At 59.5% G+C, this 19733-nt stretch overlaps 4 protein-coding genes across 6 annotated transcripts; 2 read left to right on the forward strand and 2 right to left on the reverse strand.

Moving 5' to 3' along the window:
* The first annotated feature begins 194 nt into the window (after positions 1 to 194).
* FDX2 (ferredoxin 2) lies at positions 195 to 4291 on the forward strand. Of its 3 annotated transcripts, XM_060092282.1 has the most exons (6): positions 195 to 349; positions 437 to 491; positions 700 to 742; positions 1547 to 1592; positions 3578 to 3665; positions 3864 to 4291. In XM_060092282.1, the coding sequence occupies exons 1-6, from the start codon at positions 196 to 198 to the stop codon at positions 4018 to 4020; spliced, it is 543 nt and encodes a 180-aa protein (XP_059948265.1). In that variant the 5' UTR covers position 195; the 3' UTR covers positions 4021 to 4291. The 3 variants fall into 3 exon arrangements, with proteins under 3 accessions (XP_059948265.1, XP_059948264.1, XP_059948263.1); XM_060092281.1 differs by lacking the exon at positions 1547 to 1592 and having other exon boundaries at positions 639 to 742; XM_060092280.1 differs by lacking the exon at positions 1547 to 1592 and having other exon boundaries at positions 700 to 806.
* Positions 4292 to 4779: 488 nt separating this feature from the next.
* ZGLP1 (zinc finger GATA like protein 1) lies at positions 4780 to 7168 on the forward strand. The gene is made up of 5 exons (XM_060094476.1): positions 4780 to 4916; positions 5165 to 5539; positions 6338 to 6423; positions 6772 to 6865; positions 7039 to 7168. Exons 1-5 carry the CDS (start codon positions 4780 to 4782, stop codon positions 7166 to 7168), a joined length of 822 nt encoding a protein of 273 aa, XP_059950459.1.
* A 3143-nt stretch (positions 7169 to 10311) lies between these two features.
* Positions 10312 to 16070, reverse strand: ICAM5 (intercellular adhesion molecule 5). Its single transcript, XM_060094477.1, has 11 exons — positions 16049 to 16070; positions 15640 to 15888; positions 15117 to 15542; positions 14609 to 14896; positions 13959 to 14213; positions 13589 to 13837; positions 12858 to 13100; positions 12501 to 12779; positions 12160 to 12399; positions 11485 to 11751; positions 10312 to 10731 (listed from the first exon to the last, which is right to left on the reverse strand). Exons 1-11 carry the CDS (start codon positions 16068 to 16070, stop codon positions 10457 to 10459), a joined length of 2793 nt encoding a protein of 930 aa, XP_059950460.1. The 3' UTR covers positions 10312 to 10456.
* Positions 16071 to 18561: 2491 nt separating this feature from the next.
* On the reverse strand, positions 18562 to 19621 carry ICAM4 (intercellular adhesion molecule 4 (Landsteiner-Wiener blood group)). The gene is made up of 3 exons (XM_060092283.1): positions 19228 to 19621; positions 18804 to 19109; positions 18562 to 18680 (listed from the first exon to the last, which is right to left on the reverse strand). The coding sequence occupies exons 1-3, from the start codon at positions 19619 to 19621 to the stop codon at positions 18562 to 18564; spliced, it is 819 nt and encodes a 272-aa protein (XP_059948266.1).
* Between the last annotated feature and the right edge of the window lie 112 nt (positions 19622 to 19733).

Here is a 19733-nt window from a genome sequence, read left to right on the forward strand (position 1 = left end):
CTGGTGGGAGGTCTGGGAAAGCCCTGCAGGTCTTGGTGCAGCCAAGCCTGCCCGGCTCCTCACTCTGGCAGCCTCCTCCTGGACTCACCTCTGTCGCACGCCCCCGCGCAAAAACGTCAGCGCTTATATTCGGGCAATTAGGGGCCCTTCCCTCTCGTGTGAGCCACGGCGCATGCTTAGTCTCCGCGTCACATGATGCCTGTCATGGCCGCCTCCGTGGCCTGGGGAGGCGTGAATGCTGGGTTCCTGCTGCGGGCTGCCAGGGGTTCCTGGTGGTGCCGACCCGGGGGCTTTTGGGGGTCCTGGGAGGCGGCGGCGCCTGCGATAGCCAAGAAGTTCCGGGCGACAGGTACCTGGGGCGCTTCGGGCGGGCAGCGTTAACCCATTGGACGCCGGCCGGGCGCGGCATGGCTGCTCACCCAACCGTGTTTTCTAGGCTCGCGCCCGGCGGGGGAGGAAGAAGCTGGCGGCCCCGAGCGGCCCGGGGACGTGTGAGTGTGGGAGCCAGGTCCCCTATTACTAATTTCACGAGGTTTCTCCGGTCCCCACCTTGCCCTACAGCCTCATCCCTGGGTCCCCCTTCTGTATCACCCTATTCCCCTGTCCATCGAGCCCCAAACTCGACTCCCTAATCCTAGATTCCACCTGGTCCCTGTGCCCATCATCCAGTTCGTCATCTGCACCCCGATCTGTCCCCAGGGTGAACGTGGTGTTCGTAGACCGGTCAGGCCAACGGATTCCGGTGAGCGGCAGAGTCGGGGACAATGTTCTCTACCTGGCCCAGCGCCATGGGGTGGATCTGGAAGGTGGGAGCCGGGCACAGGGAACTGGGGAGGCCCTTATTCATTCGTTTAAAAAAAATCATAAGTCAGATATGATTCTCCACTACTTAACCCTGCATGGCTTCCCACCAAACATGGTAAACTTCAGACTCCTCACCACAGTCTCACTCCCTGCCTTTTAACCTTCATTCATTCAGCAGTTATTTATTGAGCATTTGCTAAAGGTTACTAAAACTCCTGCCCTCCAGGAGCTTGTATTCTCTTCCTTTTTCCTCCCTCTCTTCTAGCCACACTGGCTTCTTGCTCTTCTTCAAACAGCCCAGTTCATGCCTGCCTCAAGGCCTTCGCATTTGCCGTTCCATCAGAAGTGCTTTCCCACCAGATCTTCTGACTCCTTCTCATCCTTCAGGTCCTGATGTAAATGTCATCTTCCTGACAGTCTTATCCCCCTCGGTCCAACTAAAGTCCCCATGCCCCGATAACTGTCATCTCAGTGTGTTTTATTCTCTGCATAGCACTTCTCATTGTTTTGTTTCCTTCTTTGCCATCTCTCCCCAGAATCAGATCAGAAACCCTGTTTGCCTTGTTCACACTTATCTGTTGCCTGTCATTGTATTTAGATGTAACAGGTATTAAATCAGTATTTGTTAGAGGAAATACAATAACAGCAGACATTACTTTAAGCCTGTTAACACATATTAACTGATTGAATCTATTCCATGAAAACTTTATGCAGTAGGGGAGAATATTATCCTATCTTATAGGTGAGGAAACTGAGCCCCAGGTTGAGCAGACCTGGTCCAAGTTCAGGTAAGTGGCAAAACTAGATTCAAGCAAACCCAGACTATTTTAGCCACTAATCTGTGCTGCTCTTCTATGAATATTGAACACTTACTGTGTGCCAGGTAGCAATGTAAAAAACAGATAAGGCCCGTGTCATTTCACACCAGTTTCAACCTGATAGGGACAATAATCCCATGCATAAACATGTAATTATATCATGAGCAACTGGGAAGAGCAGTCTTTTAAAAAGTGTACAGAGCTAGCTGTTGGGTGTATGTAAGAAGGAGCTGATTTAATCATTAGACAGGGAGAGTTGTAGGAATGTGTGGGGGGGCGTGGGGGTCATAGCAAACCTACCTCAAGTTCTGTTCTGGAATCCAGTGATTGGCAGTTCATGACAGAGATTAGAACATGAATTTTCAAGGCAAGTGGCCTGTGTTCAGATTTTGCTGTTGCCAACTGTGTGACCCTGAGCAAGGTCCTTAGCATCTCTCGGCCTTATCTATAAAATTGGATAATTTAGTTCCTATCTCACCAGGTTGCTGTGAGGATTAAACAGATCTCATGTGTAGTTTGTAGTACCTGGCATATAGTTGGTGTGCAGTGAGTAGCTGGGACGATTACATTAGACAATCTCTGTCTCATGGGGTAAGGACGCTAATGAGTTGGGAAAGAGGGCTGAGAAAGAGATGCCTGGGAAATACTGGCAGTTTCGAGGCCCAGACAGTTTCTTCCCCAGAGACTGGAAGGGTGGGCACATTAGTCACCATAGCCCACGGGGATGGTCTGCTGGCTCAGGACAGCACCACCCTTATTGTCCGACATGTCTGGAAGAGAAAAGAGAATTCTGTCCCATTCACTTATAACAAGTATCTCTCGAGCATCTACAACCTGCCAGGCTCAGTGCTGAGTACAGAGAGAAGAGGACAGGTTGGCAGAGCACAGGTAAACCCAGAAATTATGATGGTAATTTCACACTGTGATAAATACTGTCCAGAAATTATTAAAGAGATAACAAGGGTCAGGGGAAGGACAAGAAATGGGGCACTTGGAGGACAGTTGAGTCCCCAAAGACAACAAGGACGTAGCCATGGAAAGAGTGGAGAGAAGAGCATTCCAGATCAAGAGTATGGAAGATGCAGAGGTCCTGTGGTAGGGATGAGCTTGGCATGGAGGAGTTGAGTGAGGGGGCCGGTGTGGCTGAAGTGGGTGAGTGTGGGGGTGGAAGCATCTCAAGGACTGAGTGGAGGAGTTTGGATTTTATTCTAGCTATAAAAACCCTTTAGAAGGCTTTAGGCCAGGAGGAACATTATTCCAGAGCACAGTTCCCAGTGATCAATCAGAAGGTTGGGAATGTGTCCAGGGGCAAGCAGGAAATCCCAGACTCTCCATCTTCCAACCCTTATTCCCTAACCCCTTCCCCTGCTGCAGCATTAGATGCTGAGTGAGCCGGTCCCTCCTTCAGCAGCAGCAGGGAAGCCCAGCACAGTGGCAGGGTCGCAGCAAGGTCCCACAGGCTACAGGAAACCTACCTGGCCTGTCCCCTCTCAGCTACACTGAAGTCAGGTCCACGCTCATTAACGGTTCCAGGTATCCAGCCTGGTCCTCAGCCTGCTGGGGAGTTTGGGGGAAACCCCGGGCATCCTTTTGCAAAAACTATGTGCAGGTCGGGAACAGCCAGCTAAGTCAAATGACAGGGTGGAGGGTGCCCACAGTGGGCCTGCAGGCCCGGGAGGGAGAAATGAGGGTCGAGTGGTAAAACGAAGGGATTCTTGGGAATTCCCTGGTGGTCCAGCGGTTTAGACTTGGCTCTCACTGCCGTGGACCTGGGTTTGATCCCTGGTCGGGGAAATAAGATTCCCAAGCCATGTGGTGTGGCCAAAAATAATAATAATAATAATAATAATAATAATAATAATAAAGAAACAAGGGGATTCTCCTTTATGTCCTTCACTGAATGGCACCTGCCTGACCACTCCCCTTACCAATGCTCCCTCACTTGCTGCCCCCAGGGGCCTGTGAAGCCTCCCTGGCATGCTCCACCTGCCACGTGTATGTGAGCGAGGACCACCTGGACCTTCTGCCTCCTCCTGACGAGAGGTGAGCAGGGTGGCCCTTCCCAGCTCTGAGCTGCAGGGCTTGGTTGCTGAGCCTTTGCATTCCGGGTGTCCAGAGTTCCACCCCGGCAGCAGCAGAGGGCAGCCCCAGCTTTTCTCCCTGCTCCAGCTGCTGGCAGGAGAGCTTCCTTTCTGGCCACTACCCCGGACCCATTAATAATCGCTGCCCCCCTTGCCCCAGGGAGGACGACATGCTGGACATGGCCCCCCTCCTCCAAGAGAACTCCCGGCTGGGCTGCCAGATTGTGCTGACACCTGAGCTGGAAGGAGCTGAATTCACCCTGCCCAAGATCACCAGGAACTTCTACGTGGATGGCCACGTCCCCAAGCCCCACTGACACAGGCAGCTGGATGGTCCCAGACACTCACGGCCCCAGGGCCAGGACTGGAGGAATAGCCAAGTTGCCAGCCCCGCCCAGAGCACGGGACGGGCCCGGGAAAGATGGCGGAAGCAACCGGAAGGCCAGAACCCCCGCTTCAGAGAGATCCCACGTCCAGGCTCTGGTGGGGACAGGGCCCCTGTTGGGGCAGCCTCCCCCAAACCCCTGAGAATGGGGGTGTGGATAGGGGTGGAATCTAACCGGAGAGATAATAAAACCGTCTCACAGACTTCTAGCATCTTGAGTGTCCTTGCGGGGGGTGCGGGTGGGAGTACAGGCCCTGGGGTCTACAACTGCAACTTCCAGGCCTCCAGCTTTCCGTTCCCACGATGGTGATGAGCCAGCGGGAAACTGAGAAAGAGGCCTCATAGTGAGGGTCCGCGAGCCTGAGGATCAGCGTGGCAAGGCCCCGCCCCTCAGCCGCGGAGTGATTTGGAGGGGTCCAGGCTGCTCGTGGCCGCAAGGGGTGATCAGGCCACCTGAGCAGAGTCGGAAGGGAGAGAGGGACGGAGGCTGGCCTGAGGGTGGAGGCTTCGAAGCCGGTACCCAATATTGCCGGCCAGAGGCGCCGGATCCCACGGCCCCGCCCTCCTCAGGTGGAGCTCCTTGCACCCAGGGCCAGAAGCGCCCCCGCCCCAAGCAGGTGGGGCTCATCGGGTGGGCCTGGCGTGGGCGGGGCCGGGCGAGATTTGGGAAGTGGGTAAGGGCTGGGGCACAATGGAGGCCGAGCCAGACCCGGACTTGACGCTGCTTCGAGAGCTGCTGGCGCCGCCCTGTCTGGACCCCGAACCGCCCCCGGAACTCGCCACCCAGCAGGCGCCAAGGACCCCAGGATGCCTCAGACCCATTGGCAGGTGCGTTAAGGAGCGGCCCTTCCCCCAACCTGGCCCAGTGGTCAAGGGATCATGACCTCTGGTTCCTGGGGTTACTCAGGGGTCAAAATGTTAGTTACTGGTACTTACAAGGAAGAGGTTCTGGTCCCCAGGGATACTTGGAGTCATATGGGGGCCAGAGGCTATACAGTTCTCCTTGCCCCCTGTGCCTGAGACTCATGTAGGTGCCGCCCAGGGAGTGGGGTGACCACACTGCCCCTTGTCCCCAGGTCCTTCTGGCCTGCACACCAGGACTCGGTCACCGCCCTGCACTTCCCCCAGGAGACAGCAGAGAGGCTGGCCCAGCCCGCCACCTGGGACACCCAGGCCCTAGGGCCCTGCTGGGAGCCGAAGGCCCTGGAGGCTCTGGGAGCCCTACCTCTGGCCAAGGATGCCAAGAACATGCTGACCCCAATCAGCCAGCAGAGCCCCAGCCTGGGGCCCCGAGTGGCTCCCCCGGCCTCTTCAGCCCAGCCACAGAGGAGACCCCGGAAGCAGTCGAACCCCCAGCGGGGCGCCGAGAAAGTGGACCCCCGGTTCGAGGGGGTGACCCTGAAGTTTCAGATAAAGCCAGATTCCAGCCTACAGATCATACCCACCTACAGGTAGGGGCTGGCCTGGGCAAGGGCACCCTTTATGCAAGTAATAGTGGTAACAGTGCAGAGGCCCGAGGGCAGGTGCTCCCAGGAATGCCGTCATGGACTCCCACCTCAGCCCTGCCTTACAAATGGCCCCATCTCTGGGCGAGACCTCAGGCTGGTGTCAGTCCCTGTCCCTGCTGCTATGAGCCGGTCACATCCAGGTCTGAGCCCGGGTCTCCTCTTAAGAGGCCTGACCATACCCGGGGCTGCTGCTTCTGTTAGTTTTCCAAGCAATGATAGTAGCTACCGTTTGTCAGACATGACAACAGTAATAGAGGTAACAGGTAGCACTTGGTGTGTATGGGCTTGCTGAACCCTGTGAGGCACACTTTACAGATGCAGAAACTGAGGCACAGAGGAAGAGATCTCTTGTCCTTGGTCACACGGCAAGGATGTGGGAGAGCTGAGCTTTCAACCTGGCAGGCTGGGGAATTCCCTGGCGGTCCAGGGGTTAGGACGTGGACTTTCACTGCCATGGGCCCGGGTTCAATCCATGGTCGGGGAACTAAATTCCCACAAGCCGCTTGTGGCAGCCAAAAAAAAAAAGAGCAAAACAAAACAAAAACAAACCTGGCAGGCTGGCCCCAGGCTTACTGTCTTTTCAAATGATTATGTCTGTGATATTAATGAGGTGCAAGGCCAGGCCTTTCAGACATCAGATGCCTCCCCTTGGGGGTTGCCTGATCATAAATCTTCAATTGGGGGCTGTCTGGTACAGCATACAGACAGACCCTCGGTGCTAACACCTTGTCTACTCCCCAGCCTGGCCTGCAGCACCCGCTCTCAGGGTCCCCCGCCAGGCCCTGCCAGAGGCCCAGAGGCCAACGCAGGAGGCAGCGAGGCTCTGGGTGAGTCCTGGAGACTTGAGAGCTATAAATACTTGGGGGTTTCATTTCTTCCTTGTCTTTCTCCCCATCCCGCTTCCCTATTTAGACCCATCCAGGAGGAGTCTCAGCATCCCCCTCCACTCAGGCTGAGTCACCCACACCCCCGGCTTCTTCCTCTGCTGAGCTTTGCCATCTGTCTCCCTTCTTGGCTTTCCCTCTGTCTTAGATCTGGCAACACCGGGGCTGGCCCGGAGCTGGGTGGGGCCTTCACGGAGACCCCACCCACCCCCAAAATGCCCACCCCACACAGGCCTCCTGAGCTCGGACTCTTGGCCTCTGACCCTTGCCCTTTGGCCTCTTCCCTTTCAGGGCCCCGACGCTGTGCTTCCTGTAGGACCCAGAGGACCCCACTCTGGAGAGATGCCGAAGATGGGACCCCCCTCTGCAATGCCTGTGGTATCAGGTCCTCAAAATGGAGGAGGGATTTGGGGTGGGGTCCTCACATCAGTCCATGCTTAGCCAGTGTGGGGTTTTGGGAAGAGAAAACACCCACCCCTTGGGGAACGTGGCTCACTCGTGGTGATTTCTGGGCCCCTGCTGCCTGCTGAATGTTGGTTTCTTGCACCCCCATCCCAGGTACAAGAAATATGGCACCCGGTGCTCCAGCTGCTGGCTGGTGCCCAGGAAAAGTGTCCAGCCCAAGAGGTTGTGTGGCAGATGTGGGGTGTCGCTGGGTCCCCACCCAGTCCCAACTCAGGAAGGGTAAGCCCTTCCTCACCCAGCCGAGCCTGTCCTGCCTCAGTTTCTCCAGGGGAAGAATGGGCTGAAGGCCTCCTAGGGGAAAGAGCTTGAGTCTTGAGGGGCCCAGCCTGCCTCCTCTCTGCCCCCTCCCCATTCAGAGACCCCAGGTGGAAGACCCAGGCCTCAGGCCCCAGAGCTCCTGGCTCAGGGGGTCACTGGCCCCCTCCTTGGCCCCTGCTTCAGCCAGGCTTGGCTGAGCACCTCACCCCCTCCGGAAATGCTCATGGCTGTGAAACTCATACTGTGAATAGCAGTGAAAATAAAGAGCAGAACTACTCAGATAAGGGGCCCTGTGACTTCCAGATCCCACCTTGCGCGCCGTCACCCGCCTCTCCCCGCCCCGCCCCGGCCCAGGAATGTGGGGGAGGAGTTTTCTCAGTGGGGTTCTGAGGGACACACACAGTCATGTAGACAGGCACCACCTGGGAATTAGCCACATTCATTACAGCACCCCATACAGGGCGACAGCCACCACATGCAGAGACAGACCACACGTTCAGAAAGATACACACAGTGGGCCTTCCCCGGGGGTCCAGTGGTTAAGACTCCGTGCTCCCACTGCAGGGGGCACAGGTTCAATCCCTGGCCAGGGAACTAAGATCCCACATGCCTCGCGGCACGGCCAGAGACGCATCAGCAGACACATATGTGCTGACAATCACGAGACACACAGACCACACGCAAGACAGCAAGACATTGACAGACGCACATCCACCGATAGACACACGAGTTGATATACACACAGGACACATACACATGCACGATACAGACACACATGCAAGACACATAGGTGGCACAAGTTGGCCCACGGTGATACACACACAAGTGGGCCCTTCATCTGGCAGCTCCACCCTTGCCTACAGAATGTCCCCGTCCTGCATCCTTCCACACACCAGTCCCTACTGTGTCCCCCCTCTAACCCCACCAAAGTGTGTCCCCAACCTGAAGCCAAAAGCCACATGGGAGACGCTGAGCTCTACCCCTGTTGCTGGGACACAGAGGCTACCACTACTCACTGGGGGGGGGGAGGGGGGCATCAAGGATGGGTGAGATGCAGAGTGGGCAGGGGTGGTCCCTGCTGTGAGGGGTGAGTGAGGCCTGCAGGTCCACTGGCCCTGGGAAGGCGAGCCCCTCTGAGACCCCCTTTGACTCTCCTGAGTGAGCCTGTGGGGAAGGCTTGGGTCCAGATTCCTCAGCCCTTGGATCCCTGACTCATTCAGTTCCCCCCCTTGCTTGGCCTCAGAACACCCTCCCCCAGGTCTCCTGTAGCTGCTGCCTTCGCATCACTGGAGTGGGGATGGGCTCTGCCCCAACACCACATCTTCAGAGACCCCTTCCTTGACCACCCAGCCTAAAATGGACACCCCCCCTCCCACCCCACGTCAGGCTCTAGTTCAGCTCTTTGCTCATCTCTCTCTTAGAACCTACCAGAAGTTTCACCTCTGTACTGGTCCAGGGTTATTTCATTCACATTCATATCCCCTACTGGACCATGACTTCAGAGGTCCAAGGTCACCACCTCTCTGTTCTTGACCGTGATACGCCCTGTCCCCCCCACACCACCACAAGTGCCCAGCATGGAGAAGCTCTTTGGGGAGAGACACAGCACACGAGGATCTCAGACTGTGTGTCTACAAACCCCTGGCTGTTTTTATTGACGTGGTCAACATTTATTGAGCAACTACTATGTGCCAGGTCCCAGTGAGGCACTCAGTTATGAATAGAACGAAGATCCCTAGCAAAGCCAATATTCGAGAGTGACAGTAAACAGATATTCAATAAGTATCTAATAGAATGTCAAGTAGTGATCATGCTACAGAGAAAATAAAGTATGTAAGGAGGTGAGGAGTTGGGCTGCTACCGTGTTCTCAGGGAAAGCCTCTCTGAGCAGGTGTGACCTTTGTGTAGAGACCTGACAATAAGGAACTAGCTGGGAATTCCCTGGCGGTCCAGGGGTTAGGAATCCGCGCTTCCACTGCTGGGGGCACGGGTTCCGATCCCTGGTCAGGGAACTAAGATCCCACATGCTGGCAGTGCGGCCAGAAAAAAAAAAAAGGAACTAGCTATGGGACTATTTGAAGTGAGGACACCTGGGGCAGAGGTAACGGCAAGAGCAAAGGCCCTGTGGCAGGCGGGACTTTGGGATTCACGGAACCTCAAGGATGCGGTGGGCAAGGAGAGAGGTGATGGGGGCTGGACAGCAGGGGCTGCACCACGTTTGGGCCTTGTGGCCTTTTGTACCTGGCACCCGGCACTGGCTTAGCCTCTAGTGCCCCAGTTTCCTGCTCTCACTTTTGCTCCCGAAATGTTTGTGGGGGGCAGCCGGTGGAGCTGGAGCAGTCCAGGCCCGCTTCCTTCTGGCAGCTCTGTGTTCCTGCTTTTGAGGGAGGAGGAAACTGGGGGTGGAGGAGGCCCAGCTGTTCTCTCCTTCTGCTGTGGGGGGTGAGGGGGATGACTGGTGGTGGGCAGGGGGCGGGGATGCGGCTGATACCCTATGTGTCTCTTCTGAATCGTGATGGGCTAAGTCGAAAGGCAGCTTGCGGGTAAACTGAGGCCCCGCGGATGGACACAGGATGGAGGAGGCCTTGAGGGTGGGGCAGGGGTGCACCCTGTAATAGGAAGGGCAACGCAGCGGCTGACATTCGGAGCTGCAGCTTTGTTTACCCATCCCTGCAAGGCCTCAGGGCTGGGGCGATGCCCAGACCCCTGGGAAAGGGCCTCCACCCATCCAGGGAAGGCAGCCTCAGCTCCTCCTGGAAGCAGGCCTGGGGGAAGCACCCAGCTCCCACCCCCAACATTAGCCGGATTAGAGGGCAGCGCTGGGCGGAAGAGATAAGCATTAGAGAGGGAGGAAGGAGCCAGGTCCCCACCCCCGCCCAAGGGTCCAGGGAGAGCACAAAACAGGTCACGGAGAGCGCCAACTCCCGGTCACATCGCGAAATGGCGGCCTGGACCGTGCCTGACACATAGTAGGCCCTCAAAAGCAAAAAGGGTTTTTTGAATAAATAACCCACAGGGTTGGGATACGAGCCCTGCGTTGCTTCTGCATCGCAGACGGAAACAGATGGAGCCGAAGTCCTTTATAAAAACTTTATTGGGTAAGGGGGGTAGAAAATGGGGGGTGACGCCCCTGGACTTGAACAGAATAAAATAAATAAATAAATAAATAAATGAATAAATAAATAAAACAATAAATAAGCCCCCGTGTGAGTCTGGGGGGCGTCCCCCGGCCCGCGGGGAGAGGGGAGCGGGCTCACGCTGACGTCAGCTGGATGGCAAAGACCTCGCCCCCCGCCGGCGCCTCTGCGGTGCCCGAAGCTTCAGTTGCACCTTCGGCGCCCCCGCCCCCACCGGCGCCGGCACCCGCGCCGTTGAGACACACGGCCTCACCCGAGCTCTCGGCCTCCTGCACATTATATTCGCCCTTCTTGCAGGCGGTGGACTGCACGTAGAAGGCCAGGCCGGCCCCCGCGGCCAGCAGCGCCGCGCCCCCAGCCGCGCCGCTCACAGCGACCCATAGCCACGGACCTGCGGGGTGCAGACGCTCAAAGAAGGTGGTCGAGCTCCCCCCACCCGTCCAACACGCCAAGCCCGGGCCACTTCTGCCCCTCCCCACAGGCATGAGGTCAGTTCTCACGCGCCTGGCAGGGAGCCCCAGGGAACCCAGCCTTGGAGGAAAGGAGAGACCCCAGTAAGGCCACCCCCAGCTCGGGTGAGACCCTAGACCCATTTTATGGGCCACCCCATCACAGGGAGGATTTAAGCCCCTAGCCCCACAGATACCCAGGAAGTCAAGCAACTCTCCCCACCCTCAAAAGGATGGTGGGGCAGGGGGAACCCAGTCATTCATCCACCCCAGAAAGACCCCGGCCCCAGAGATACGCGAAGCGGCAGCAGGATCCTGCTGGGCCCCCACCACTATCCTCTGCCTCTGTCCCTCTCCAGACCCCCTTCTCCACAGCCGCACGCTGGAAGGTGAATTGGATCAAGCCTTCACCACGCAGAACCCACCCCAAGTTAAGTTCCTCCTCACAGCAGTCACAGCCCCGAAGGTTCCCTTCCCTTGGGCTCCAGTCAGCTCCCTCTCCTTCCACTTGCCACCCCCACTGCGCCATCAAAGCCCCACCCACCAGGGCGCCCCTAATTTCCACCCAGGCTCACTTCTGTCTCATCTGTGGGGACTGAGAGGGAGGCAGGGACGGGTTCAAGAGTCCCAAGGCGCAGGTCGCAGCCCCCTGTAGATGCCTCGCCCAGGCACCCCCCCCCCCAGCTGCTACTTACCAGCCACGCGCACGGTGATGCGCCGGGTGTGGCGCCCATGCGCGTTGGTGGCTGCGCACTCGTACTCGCCGCCGTGGCTGCCCATAGCGCCCGCCACGCTCAGCGTGCTGTTGTTGCTTGACAGGCCGATATTGAGCGCCCCCGGGGGCGCACGCCAGCTGATCTGGGCTGGGGGCCAAGCCTCGGCTCGGCAGGTCAGCGTGAAGTTCCCGCCTGGCCGCACGCCTCCTGGAGGCGAGGCAGCCAGCTCGGCCACGACGGGGCGGTCTACAGGGGACAGGAGGTTGAAGGGGCCAGCCGCTGACCGAGCGCCCCCTTCTGAGACCGCCCCTCCTGAGATGAGCAGGCGAAGATCCTGCCTCGCTTCAGGGCCCCCTCCCACTACAACTGGACTGCTGTCGGGACTAAAATCCTGAGCCCTGCTTCACTGAATGGAAGGAGGTGGGGACCCACGCCAGGGCCCTTCAGACCCAGAACTTGAGGGGGCGGGGGCGGGCTCGGGCTCTTGTTCCCTAGAGTTTTCATTACCCTTAACATTTCACGTTAAGGCCAGGATTCCTTGTCCCCAGAAATGGGACTGGGGAGGTGCCCTTGAACTCCCCCGGGGAATCCCACCTCTTTTAGTCACTGTTCTAGAGACCGGATGCCCTCTATCTGGTGCTGCCCGCAACTCACATTCCACGCCCACGGTGACGATCCGAGCGTCAGTGCCGTGCGCGTTGGTGGCCAGGCAGCGGTAGATGCCTGCATCCTGTCGGGACACGCGCAGCCGCTGCGGCCGGGGCGCGCCCTCCCGGGAGCAATGCACTTGTGGGGAGGGGCGACCCCGGGCGGAGCAGGCCAGCGCAGCAGCGTCGGCACCTTCCAGCCACGTCTGGTGACTTGGGCAGGTAGATTCATCCATTTGCGGTGGCGCTGCAAAACAGCCATGGGGTGGGGGCGGGGGGGCTCGTTGTTCAGGGAGAAGCCGGGACCTGGAACACCCCCTACTCCCCGCCCGCCTGGGCCTCGCTCACACTCAGCGCTCACGGTGACCATCTTGACCATGGAACCGTGCTGATTGGTGGCGTTGCAGATGTAGGTTCCGGGTGCCAGTTCTCTAGGGATTTGAGGGGCTCTGGGACCAGGGTCTGGGGGTGCCAGCGGCAGCAGCACCCCCTCACTGGTGCCTCCGGAGCCAACGCACTCCACGCTTGGCTCTGGCTTCCCATCCACCTCACAGGAAAACAGTCGCCCAGATCCTTCCACCCATGTCCAATTGCTAGGGCAGCTCACCTCCTCAAAACTGGGGCCATCTGGGGGGCAGAGGGACTGGAAGTCAGGACAGGGTTATTCTGACGTACCCCATCTTGCCCTGTGTTGTCCCCACTCACATTCCACTGTGACGGCTACATTTTTGGCTGCAGACCCTCGAGCATTAGTGGCTTCGCAGCGGTAGGTGCCCGCGTGCTCCCGGACCACACGCAGTAGGCCCTCGACGACCCTGGCTTCCCCAGAGCGCACACAGTTCACGTTGGGTGGCGGGACCCCATGGGCCACACAGCTCAGGGAGGCCTCTGTTCCTTCCAGCCAGGTAATTCGTTCAGGGCAGCCCACACTGTCCAGCGCTGGTGCGTCTAGAGAGGAGAGCGTTGTTGAGTTTTGGGGTTTAGGGACTGGTCTAATATCCCTAGACCCTTTTCCCATCCCAGGCGGGTAGGCTACGCTCTGCAAAGGGACACCAAAGCAAAGGAGTTTCTCTCCAGTCAAGCCGTGCACTGTTTTGGGACTTCCTGAGCCCTGAAGTGTGCTTTTTTCCTGATTCCTACAAAGTGCCCACAGGACCCTCCCCAGTCTTTAGCTTAAAAATTGTTAGCCAGTTTGGAGCACCGACGTTTCCAAGACTCAGCTCAAACGCCAGGCCCCAGGCCCCTGTGGACATGTCCACCCCTTCCCCTCCATCCTTCTCTAAGATCTTCCCCCAATCCGGCTCACCAGCCTCTTGCCTTTCTCAAAATCCTGCTCAAAGGCACGCCTCAGACCCTGTTTCCACCTTCCTCTGTAGTCAGGCCACCCCTTGACCCTGAGAACCAGGCAGAGGTGCGCCCTATGCACCTCCACTCACACTCCACCGTCAGAGTCACGTCCTTGACCGCCTGGCCCTGGACGTTGGTCGCGGTGCAGTGGTAAGTTCCAGCGAGCGCGCGAGTGACCGGACCCAGCAGGCCCAGGGCCAGCACCGCCCCGCCGTCGGGCCGCACACAGTGCACCGAGGGCTCTGGGTTTCCACGGGCCTCGCAGCGCAGCGTCTGCTCTGGTCCCTCCGGCCACGTCCAGCTCCTGGGACAGTCCGAATCATCCAGCCGGGGGGCGTCTGCGGGCAGGGGCATGGGATACAAGAGGCTAGACGTGGACCGTGGGGAAATCCTCCACTTCCATGACACGGCCAGAGACCAGGCAGGCGGAGGTAGGCGAGAGGTTAAAGGCCAACTCACATAGGACGCGCAGCTCGGCGCTCTCGTTCTTGCTCAGGGTCTCCCCGTCAACTTCGAGGGTGGCATCGCAGAAGAAGCCACGCCTGTCGTCGTTCTCGGTGGCGTTTAGCTGGAGCTGGGCAGGCTGCCCCGGGACCGCGGCTGGAATTCCGTCTAGTGTGACTAGGGCTCGGGCCCCGGCTGCGCAGGTTACTGTCACCATCTTCCCCTCGGGGGCGTTGGGCTCGCTCAGGGTCAGGAGGGGTTCCGGGAAGCCTGGGGGCGGGGCATTGGCCGGGAGACCACTGACCATGCCCCTCCTGCGGTTCAAGGCTGCCCCTTATCAGCCCGAACCTTCCCCACTTCAGCCAAACCGTGGGGACCGTGCCCTGCCCCTCGGGCTGTTCAGGCTCCTCTCCCTTCTCGCCCCGCCCCCTTGAGGTGGTCAGGCCACATCTCTAGGGATCCTCGTCGGGTTTGCGAGCTTCCCCTTTGGGCAGCTCAGACTCCGCCTCTCCAGCTACTACTGAGTCTTCCATCTGCCCCGCCCCTTCGGGACTCTCGGGCCACGCCTATTCCGATACCAGGGGCCCCACCCACTATTTGCCCCGCCTTCACCTTCCTCTGGCTCCACCCCCGAGCCGCCGAGGCCCCACTTCACTCGCTCTTACTGTAGACAGTTACGTTCTCTTGGGTCTCTCGACTCTCGCCCCCTAGGGTCACGTTGCAGACCAGCTGCCTGGCGCCCTCCTGCTCTGCGCTAGCTGTAGCTGTGGCAGTGGCCATGAGAGCGTCCCCCTCGAGGGTCACATCGGGACTCAGCCTCTGGTCCCCCAGCGCCAGGTAGACCTCAGCCTCCGAGGCTGGAAACAGCCCGTCCATGGCGCAGCTTACAGGTCCTTCTGAGCCCACTTCCAAGAGCCGGGGGGCAGCGAGGCGAGGGGGTTCCGGAGGCAGAGCTGGGAGTAGAAGAACAGAGCTTGAACTTATGTATTGACGCTCAATATGTTCTAAGCACTTTACAGGCACTCTATTATGGTATTATCCTCAAGGCACAGAGGGGAAAATAACTTTCAGCTGGTGAGTGTTAGAGTAAGAATTAGAATTCAGATTTCTCTGCCTCCAAACTTCTTAAACATCGGCCCGGCCCCCCTTGGTCCCCTTCTCACACCCACTCACCGAAGGTTCGGAGCTCTCTGGGGGCTGAGCTGTTTTCAAACAGCCCCAGGCCATGCGGCCGAAGGTCCAGCTCCGCACGGCACGAGAAATTGGCCCCATGGTCCTCCCTCCGAGCCAGTACCGTGGCTGTGAGCACCGCACCCCGCGCTCGGGGAGGCTCCCCGGAGAAGCTGCGGCGGATCAGCTCCTGGGCGCCCCGCAACAGGGTCAATGTGAGACTCCCACGAGGCCCAGCGCCGGGGACCCTACAGCTCAGGGTGAAGTTCTCGCCCACTGGCTGCCAGGCAGGCAGCGGCACCAGTTCTACACGATCCGGCCGTTCTGCAACGGGGAACCACGGCTGTTGGAAATGCCAGGGCTCAGCACGACGTGGCTTGGAACCCAGGGGCCAAGAGGGGGAGGGCGTGCTGATCCAGAGGGTGGGGCCTGTAGGAGAGGACCCCGTGACCCAGGGGGCGGGGCCTGGAAGGGAGGGAAAGTAGCTTGGCCTCTGAGAACTCACGAAAAGTGCGAATGAGCCCACGCGCCTGCAGTGTGCGTCGCGCGCAGCGGAAGAAGCAGACGGGCTGGGTCTCCGGCTCTCGGATGTCCACCAACTGCCGCGCCAGCCAACGCAAACCCCTCTGGGTCCCATTCCGGCGCAGCGAGGTCTCCAGGCCACCGCGCTCGGGCCGTGGGCAGTTGGTGCTGCAATTCAGCCACAGCGATCCCCCGCGCTCCACGAGCGCCACGCGGGGCTGTAGGTCCGCCCAGAAAGGCTCTTGCGCGACCACTGTCCGGAGAAACGCGAGCTCAGCCTGGGAGCCACCTCCCTGGGATCTAAGAGCCCCTATGCAGACCCAGGATTCCCAGGGAATGAGCAGAGGCCACAGCCAGGAGTCCCAAGTCCTGCCCAGGTCTCAGGTTTACAAGCGCGCTCCCACGGTCCAGACCTCGAGGGTGTCTCTGGTACATTGCAACGGAGAGCCCTGCTCTCCAAGGTGCGGATGGAGTGACGGGGAAGAATGGGGGGGAGGGGGAGATGAGAGGAAACATGGGGTTTTCAACGCACACAGCAATGCTGGGAAGAGGGGACCCCGGGTGGGGGAAGGGAAGCGGACTGGTTCTCACGGTTCTCGGCAGGAGAGGGGGAGACTGGTTGAAGCGAGGGCAAAAGAGAGATGAGGCTGAGTCAAGCAAGGCTAAGGGAGGAATCCAAAGCCGGGTGAAGAGTACGGAAAGAGGACGCGGGGCTGGGCTCATGAAAGGAACCGCGGGAACAGCCGGTGGACTCTGTTGCCAGGGCTCCGGATGGAGCGGGAACAGCGCCTCGGAGTCACGGCAGTTGGTGAGATTGGGTCTTCGTGGATTTCGAGTGGTGAAGATGCCAGTCCGTGGACCATGGTGCATAGCAGAGCGTGAGGAGGTACCCCGGGAGGGGACAGAGGAGATAATGGAGTCTCCAGAGCTCGAGGCTGGGTGCAGAAGAGCACCCAGGATCTCGAAGAAGGTAGGGTAGAGACCTGAGTGAGCGAGGAGTCCGGAAGCTTGGTCTCCAGTGTGTGTTGGGGGGGAAGAGGGATAGAGAAGAAGGCCCTGGGCTCAAGGTGGGGTCAGAAGCCTGGGAGCGAGGCGAGGGAGGAGCGGGGAGGGGCTTGTGGCCACTTCTCAGGTCCAGAAACTACGACCCCGCCCTGTCCACCCTGAGCCGGACCGGGTCTTACCTGAGAGACCGAAGAGTCCCAGGCCCAGGGCAGCCCAGAGGCCGAGCAGCGCCCGGTGCAGCCCTGGCGAGGGTCCTGGCATCGCCGCCGCGGGGGAAGCGCAGGAGGCGAGGGGAGCGCGAGCGCTGAGCTGGGCTAGAGGACTGCGCGGCGCGGCGGGTGGGGTGTGGAGGAGGCTGAGTTGCGCTTGGGGATTGGTTTAACGTTGGTAACTTGGTTTCCAAGGAGGGGGCGGCAGCAGAGGCGGCGCGGGGAGGACGGGAAGGCGAGCGTGCACCAGGCTACCGGCCTTGATGAAGGCGTGCTGGCAGGAGCGAGCGACCCCCAGGGTCTAAATGGAGGCCGGCCCCATTGCCCGGAGCCTTCTGGGGGCGGCTGCGCACTCCAGCGTCGTCCCCGGCGGAGACGCTGAGGTGGTGGGGATGCAGTGTTGCCCTTCTCAAACCCCCACCCCACCCCTTGCTCAGATGCTATGATAATGAGCTGGACTCCGAGCTCCGCCTCCACATTTAGCCCCTCCCACCAGCCCCCCCTTGGAGCGGAGATGGGTTGGGGTCTAGGAGAGATTTGAGACGCGCAGGCTGGGGATGAGAAGGCTCTAGGGGAGGATGTGGGGATGCCTCCCTCACTGATCCTTCCCCTTTTAACCCCTGGGAACTGAGGGTTACAGCTACGCCTCTAGTCTTTCTCTGGCTCCGCCCCCGCACGCGACAGAAGGGGCGGGCACGAAAGTGACAGCCAGTTGGGAACACGTGTGCTTGCGCGCAGCGTTCTCGGGCGTCTAAATTAGGGTCGGCTCGGCTCTGGGTCTGTATTTACCCAGCGTGCAGCGGGCACGTGTCTACGCGACTTGTGTGAGCAGGAGCCGCCAAAGAGCACTTCTGAATCCGCTTTCTGCTCGGCGGGCGGGGCCCTGGACCACGCGGGCCTTGCCAGGCATCCACTGCAGGCCCCGATTCTGCGTCCACGCGAGATCAAGAGACCAACTGTGATACTTTTGACCCCGCATCTGGGTTCCAGGTTTGGACACCCTCCATTTGCTCACCAGGCCCGGTGACTATCAGGACGTTTCCAGGATGCGAACCTGTGACATACACCACCACGCCCCCCACCCCACCATCTGGTTGCTCCTTCCCCGCAGTCAACACATGGATATCCTTTCTGCGTATCCACGTCCCTCACAAAGTACATTTGACCCAGCCCACCTGTGCTTTCACTCCCAGAGCTAATGGTGAACTATGGGGATTAGTTCTCTCCCCACCCCTGCCCTCCAGGAAAGTGCAGGGTCTAAAGGGCGGGGGGGCGGGGGTAGGAAACTTAACATCCAATCAGAGCTGCTACGTGGCAGCGCTGGAGCCAATCAGGAGAAGCCATACCATGAACCAGCCTTCCCACAGCCTAAAGCCCCCCTGGGCCCATGCCTTGCCCCTCTGCACCGCACTGATAATGCCTGCGGGAGAAGTTTTTACTACATCGGCTGGGAATGCAGAGGGAATGGGGCTCCGGTATGGGATCCCAGAGTGAAAAACCTCAGGTGCCCTCAGGGAGACAGGAATTTGGAGAAAATGCTAGAGGCAAGGCCAAAAAAGAAGACCACTTCAGTCAGAGGAGGTGCACTAATGGGGGACCTTTATGCCCAGGGGCAGAAGCTGGCTGAGGAAGGCTTTATTGATCCAGGCAAGCTTCCCCCAAATGTTCCAGATTCCTTTTTCCTGCAGCTCAGCCAGCATGGACCACTGCCTCTATGCCCGAGACTTCATCGAGAGGTACTTTCTCAGGCAGAGGGCCCCCACTACAAGAAGGATCCCCACAAGGGCTGCGATGGAGGTGGAGGCCAAGGCTTTGGACGCAGGGCTCCAAGCTGGAGACAAGAGGGGAGAATTAGGAACAGAGCCCTTGGAGGGGTGACGACCCGCATGGACATGCTCTGGCTTGGCCCACATAATCCTTCCCCACTCTTCCCAGGGTTATAAGGGTGCCTTACCGAGGACTGGCAGCGTCATGGGTGCCGAGCTACTGAGGACCACTAGGCCATCGAGATTGAGGCGGGCGTGGCAGGTAACGGGCTGCCCGAAGTCACTGGGCCTGGCGCGTAACGCGTAAGTCAGCGTCACGTTGGCCAGATCCCGGCCGGTGAAGCGCTCCAGGCTCTCGGAGTAGATGACCCGGCCACTGCGCCTCAGAATCACCACCAGGAAGCCCACGGGGAACACGTGCGTCACATGGCAGCGCAGAGTGTACTCACTGCCCATTAAGACCGGAGGCTCCAGGATCACGCTGTGTGGCTGTTCTAAAGCAAGAGGGGGCCGCTGGGCAAGGTCCGAGGGCTCCCCCTGGCGCGACTGTCAGTTACCCCCGCTCCGTCCTCCTCCCCTCACCCCAGCCAGGCCTGAGCCCCTGTCCCTCACTGTAGGCGGTAATCCTGGCGGTGGTCCCCCGCGTTTCTCCCGCGCAGGTGACGAAGCAGTGCACATCGGAGCTCCAGGCCCTCACATCCAGCAGCTGGTAGGATACCCAACCGGGCCCACTGAGCGTGTCGCCTCGCCGCAGCTCGGTGCGGAGGCTGGAACCCTCCGGTAGGGGGCAGCTGCTGCTGCAGTTGAGCCACACTGAGCCCCCCGGCGGCACGGCCTTGAACTCGGGGCTTATGCGCACCCAGAAGGGTGCTGAGGTCTCCGGGGGCGCGGGAGAGGGGCCTCCCGGGCCTTGCGTCCGCGTACCCCGGCGCCTCCGCGCGCTCCCGCCTCGCGGGTAGGAGGGCGACAGCAAAAGCAGCAACAAGAGGAGGAGCAGAGACCCCATGGCAAAAAGCCCGGACTGAGGGGCCCCGCGCCAGGGAGCCAAGGCTGGCTCTGGAGATAAGGAGGCCCGCAGCACCGCCTCTTCAGCCCCACCCCGGGGAGAGAGAGGCAGA

This window comes from Mesoplodon densirostris, chromosome 3 (genome assembly GCF_025265405.1).
Source record: "Mesoplodon densirostris isolate mMesDen1 chromosome 3, mMesDen1 primary haplotype, whole genome shotgun sequence".
Lineage (NCBI taxonomy): Eukaryota > Metazoa > Chordata > Mammalia > Artiodactyla > Ziphiidae > Mesoplodon > Mesoplodon densirostris.

Bases quoted from the DNA above. Each gene is read 5' to 3' on its own strand.
- FDX2 (XM_060092280.1), top strand. From the start codon at position 196: ATGCCTGTCATGGCCGCCTCCGTGGCCTGGGGAGGCGTGAATGCTGGG. The intron at 350-436 runs GTACCTGGGGCG...CGTGTTTTCTAG, and splicing joins CAAGAAGTTCCGGGCGACAG to GCTCGCGCCCGGCGGGGGAG. The intron at 807-3,577 runs GTGGGAGCCGGG...TGCTGCCCCCAG, and splicing joins CCATGGGGTGGATCTGGAAG to GGGCCTGTGAAGCCTCCCTG.
- ZGLP1 (XM_060094476.1), top strand. From the start codon at position 4,780: ATGGAGGCCGAGCCAGACCCGGACTTGACGCTGCTTCGAGAGCTGCTG. The intron at 4,917-5,164 runs GTGCGTTAAGGA...CCTTGTCCCCAG, and splicing joins TGCCTCAGACCCATTGGCAG to GTCCTTCTGGCCTGCACACC. The intron at 5,540-6,337 runs GTAGGGGCTGGC...TCTACTCCCCAG, and splicing joins CAGATCATACCCACCTACAG to CCTGGCCTGCAGCACCCGCT.
- ICAM5 (XM_060094477.1), bottom strand. From the start codon at position 16,070: ATGTACCAGAGACACCCTCGAG. The intron at 14,897-15,116 runs GTGAGTGGGTGT...TTCTACTCCCAG, and splicing joins CAGAGAGCTCCGAACCTTCG to CTCTGCCTCCGGAACCCCCT. The intron at 10,732-11,484 runs GTAAGTAGCAGC...TGCACCCCGCAG, and splicing joins CATCACCGTGCGCGTGGCTG to GTCCGTGGCTATGGGTCGCT.
- ICAM4 (XM_060092283.1), bottom strand. From the start codon at position 19,621: ATGGGGTCTCTGCTCCTCCTCTTGTTGCTGCTTTTGCTGTCGCCCTCC. The intron at 19,110-19,227 runs GTGAGGGACAGG...CTCTTGCTTTAG, and splicing joins CGCCAGGATTACCGCCTACA to AACAGCCACACAGCGTGATC. The intron at 18,681-18,803 runs GTAAGGCACCCT...TCTTGTCTCCAG, and splicing joins CATGACGCTGCCAGTCCTCG to CTTGGAGCCCTGCGTCCAAA.